At 40.8% G+C, this 4,726-nt stretch overlaps 1 protein-coding gene across 1 annotated transcript; it reads left to right on the plus strand.

Moving 5' to 3' along the window:
• Window positions 1-1,063: 1,063 nt before the first annotated feature.
• Window positions 1,064-1,543, plus strand: LOC149473615 (protein GVQW3-like). Its single transcript, XM_089674982.1, has one exon. The coding sequence runs from the start codon at window positions 1,064-1,066 to the stop codon at window positions 1,541-1,543; it is 480 nt and encodes a 159-aa protein (XP_089531108.1).
• Window positions 1,544-4,726: the final 3,183 nt, after the last annotated feature.

The following is a 4,726-nucleotide window of genomic DNA, read 5'->3' on the forward strand; positions in this document are numbered from 1 at the left end:
GTTTTGCTAAACTTCAGCTTTAAAGGCATTTTTACAATTCACAGCCGTTAAACTTGAAGGCTGAGTTTTATAAGATGCTTAGACATATGTTTAGGAGATAATAACCAGGTCAAAAGGAATTTCTTGCTCAAAAAATACTTTATAGCTGAACAAGTGAAATAGGATTATTTTACTTATTCATTATGTATACTGTATTTAGTAGATGTCGTATTAGCATGGAATAGTCCCTGATCCTGCCCTCTATGTATGGCTAGCTTTTTACTGTACACCATCTCTTCAAAATTCCTCAAAATCTTGAAAAAGGTGGGCAAAATTACAGTTTTAAAGACATAAAACAGAGCTTTTGTTTGTGAATGGAAAGTAGTTTGTGGTGAAAGGAGAAATTACAAGTTTTTTAAATCTACTTTGTTTTCCCGTAATAATGACATAAATTTACAACTAGAAGGGGCGACTAAAAAGTTCTCGGCCTACCCATGAAGTATTTGTCTTAGCCCAATTTTATTTTGATACTCATAGTACATATCTTTGCAAGGTTCCATACCAAATTTCTCACAAATAGCTTTTTCTTTGTTTTAGTTATTGAAGACTGAAGCTCAGAAGGTCATCATTGTCTGAAAGATGGAGAAAGTTAGCAAACTTGCGGTCTGTCGCGTTTGTTTTCAATAGTCAACATTCTTGGGACCCACCTATTTGACACCTTGCATGTCCCGCACTACTGTTAAAATGTGTCCAACACATTCCTGGGATATGCCCACTTTCTCTGCGATGAAATGTTCTGTCACACGCCTGTCTGCCATTACGAGATCCTGGATTACTGTGATGTTTTCCTCCGTACAGGCAGTTTCTGGCCTTCCACTGCAAGGGGCATCTTGGACAGAGGGGTTCTCCCTCTTGAATTTCGCCACCCACTTTTTAATGGTGGAATAGGAAGGGGCATCCTCCCCTAATGTTTCCATCACGTCCTTGTGGATGTCCTGTCCACTCATTCCCTTTTTCAGCAGGTATTTGATAACAGCACGTTTGCTCACTTTCTCCAGCGTAGAAGGTCATCATTGCCTGAAAGATGGAGAAAGTGAGCAAACATGTAGTTATCCAATACCTGCGGAAAAAAGGAATGAGTGGACAGGACATCCACAAGGACGCGATGGAAACATTAGGGGAAGATGCCCCTTCCTATTCCACCGTTAAAAAGTGGGTGCCGAAATTCCAGAGGAAGAACCCCTCTGTCCAAGATGCCCCTTGCCGTGGAAGGCCAGCAACTGCCTGTACGGAGGAAAACATCAGAGCAATCCAGGATCTCATAATGGCAGACAGGCGTGTGACAGAACGTTTCATCGCAGAGAAAGTGGGCATATCCCAGGAACATGTTGGACACATTTTAACAGTAGTGCTGCACATGCACAAGGTGTCAAGTCGGTGGGTCCCGAAAATGTTGACTGTTGAAAACAAACGTGACAGACAGCAGGTATTGGATAACAGCACGTTTGCTCACTTTTTCCATCTTTCAGACAATGATGACCTTCTGCGCTTCAGTCTTCAATAACTGAAACAAAGAAAAAGCTATTTGTGAGATATTTGGTATGGAACCTTGCAAAGATATGTACTATGAGTAGCAAAAATAAAATTGGGCTAAGACAAATGCTTCATGGCCTTTCAGTCGCCCCTCGTACAATTCATCTGAAATAAATAGCTATCTGATAATGAGGCAGTATAAAGAACCAACCTCACCATGGATGTTTTCACTATTAAACTGAATACTGTATATCCTTACAATAGTTCCAAATTTTCTCAATAACAGTCATAGGTGCCAAAAGATTGATTTTGAATGAATGTGTCCTTACCATAGAATCCAGTTGAACTCAGCTGAACTGGAGAGATCCAACATTTCTCTATTTCTGTCCATCTTTTAAACGAGTATATACAGTATGATGCAGACGTACCTCTCGATAGTTTTCAGTCATGACCAAAAATGATAGTCCTTCTTCATTTTTAGAAGTTTGAAGGACTTATTGGCTATTAAGTGTCTTCTACTTCAACCTGTGAAGCTGTTTTAGTGATTTGCAAATGTTCAGATAAACCCTTGTGGGAATTGCAAAAGGTCTTCTGTAGCTATGTAAGCCTTCTGTAGGGAAATGTATTGAAAGAGCTTCTGGTATTTAGTAAAGAGGCAAATGTTAAAATTTCTTATGAAGGTTTAGTACGGAGAGTAGAAGCTGTGACGGCATTAGCAATGTATCATCAGCAAAGAGTGACAATTTAAATTGGTATTATGGAAAATTATTCCTTATCTGCCTGCCAGAGATGAATTGCACCAAACAGTTGAGGTGTCAGGGGGCAAATTACATGTCTAAACTTGGAATTTATTATTTATTTCAGGCACTTATATAGTGCTGACAAGTTATACAGCGCTTTACATATATATTATACATTCACATCAGTCCCTAACCCTCAAGGGGTGTACAATCTAAGGTCCCTAACTCACATTCATACATACACATACTAGGGCCAATTCAGAGAGGATCCATTTAACCTACCAGCATGTCTCTGGAGTGTGGGAGGAAACTAGAGTACCCGGCGGAAACCCACACAGGCACGGGGAGAACATGCAAACTCCAGGCAGGAGGTGCCGTGGCTGGGATTTGAACCAACAACCCTAGTACTGCCAGGTGGAAGTGTTAACCATTTAGCCACTGTGCTGCAGTTGATGTAGTGTACATTAATTTATTCAAAGTTTTTTTCCAGAAAATAGCCTATGCAGTCAAGGGCCACAGGTATCAACCACTTGCCCTCCATAAGATTTACCCCCCTTCCTGACCAGTCCATTTTTTAAACTCGCTGTGTTAGTTTAACTGACAATTGCGCAGTCATTCAACGCTGTACATAAATTAAATTTATGTCCTTTTCCCCCACAAATAAAGCTTTCTTTTGGTGGTATTGGATCACCTGTGCATTTTTTAGTTTTTGCACAATAAACAAAAAAAAACTGACAATTGTGAAAAAAAATAGTTTTTGACTTTTTGCTATAAAACACATCAAGTAAAAAAATTAATAAAAGCAAATTTCATCATAAATGTAGGCCAAAATGTATTCTGCTACGTGTCTTTACTAAAAAAAATCCCAATACGTTTAAATTAATTGGTTACGTGAAAGTTATAGCGTCTACAAATGGTGGTATATATACTGGAATTTTTTTTTTATACTTGTAATGGCGGCGATTAGCGACTTATAGCGGGACTGCGGCGGGCATTCTGACACTGGGTGGGAACTGACTAACTGCCATTGACATAAAAAAACTGAAATCAAAGTGTTACTAAACCCACAACAGTAATATCATTCTGTATAGGCAGTAAAAGCATGCTTGTTATACTCACTTTGCAACGTAAGGGGTTGATCCTCTGATCTGTTGGATCCTGTCTTCTCTGATCCTTCCCTTCTGTCAGTGTCCCCCTCTTATCTCCTGATAAGACATATCGTGTGGAGACACTCTAAACATGCTCAGTTTGGTGTGTATTGCTAGAGAGGTTTTTTTTTTCTTGAGAGAGTGCATGTGATTAGCACATGGCCAATCAGCACTGTCCAGAAAGAGGTCAGGGGTTCTGTCCTAGAGCAAAATGCAAACTCTTGCTAGAAGCTTTAACCAGTGCTCAGCTGGACACTGACAGAAGTTACAAGACTGCTCTAACTGCTGATGAGAAAAGGTATTTAGCAGTTTATAGTAAAATAATTGCATTTCCATGTTCTGTGTACTGTGGGAGACCGGATATAGTGAATGCAGGGTCCTGGGTGATCACATGGTAGCTGGGACAATCACAGCACCCTGTACCATATGATAGCTGTGGACCAATCACAGCATCAAAATAGTAAACAATTAGTCATGAATAAAATGTAGAGTGTAGCACCAAACATATGATAGTGAAACTGAAATGTGTCAAAACAAATATGTGTCCAGGATATCAAAAGGCAATGGTGCAAAAACATATTTTTTAAATAATGTCCATCTACCACCATAAAGTGCTCTTGCTTGCAGCAAAACAATTCAATTCAAAATTGATTTTACTGTCTGCCAGTGAATTAAAGACTCACCAAAAATGATGGCTGCCACTGCAATGCCTATGTGTTTAAACAAAGATTCCAAAGGCACATGTATCTTGACATGAGACTCTGTTGTTGGGTGTCATTCTGTCTAGCCGAGCTTTGCTGTTTGTTTCATTATGTGTTTTCCTTTTAGATGGAATGTAATCATCCCTTGTGACAGCAATAGGCACATGACAGGTACTCTTTATGAAGGGATCTGGGGTCTATAAAACCCCAAATCCCTCCTCTGCCCTCATAAGCATTCAAAACACCAAGATCATTGGTTTAAATCTGGCTAGCTGCCTGGGGGGGAGGGGGGTGGGCGCTGGAGATTGGTGCTTGAGGGGGGTGCTGAAAGGGAGTCCTGGGGGGGTGGATAAAATTTAACACTGCAATTCCCAGCAGCTGGCAATTGAATTGGATCCCCTGGTGGGGGGTGCTGATGCTGGGGATGAAGATTGGTCCTGGGGGACAGGTGGTGAAGGCAGGAGACAGTGGGGGGATGGCATTTTAGGGCCTGGAGGAGGGGAGGAAGCAGCGGGTGGGCTGTAGAATGGCAGTAGTGGTATCAGTGGGAGGGTCATTTTAGTTTAATAGCTCTGATCAGCGGCTTGTTAGATCAGAGTCTGCTGAACACTTCTGCTATAAAGTT

This window comes from Staurois parvus, unplaced genomic scaffold, assembly GCF_062004578.1.
Source record: "Staurois parvus isolate SC_StPar_1 unplaced genomic scaffold, SC_StPar_1.0 ptg000013l, whole genome shotgun sequence".
In the NCBI taxonomy this organism is placed as follows: Eukaryota; Metazoa; Chordata; class Amphibia; order Anura; family Ranidae; genus Staurois; species Staurois parvus.

Coding starts and splice junctions, on each gene's coding strand:
- LOC149473615 (XM_089674982.1), top strand. CDS start 1,064: ATGGAGAAAGTGAGCAAACATGTAGTTATCCAATACCTGCGGAAAAAA.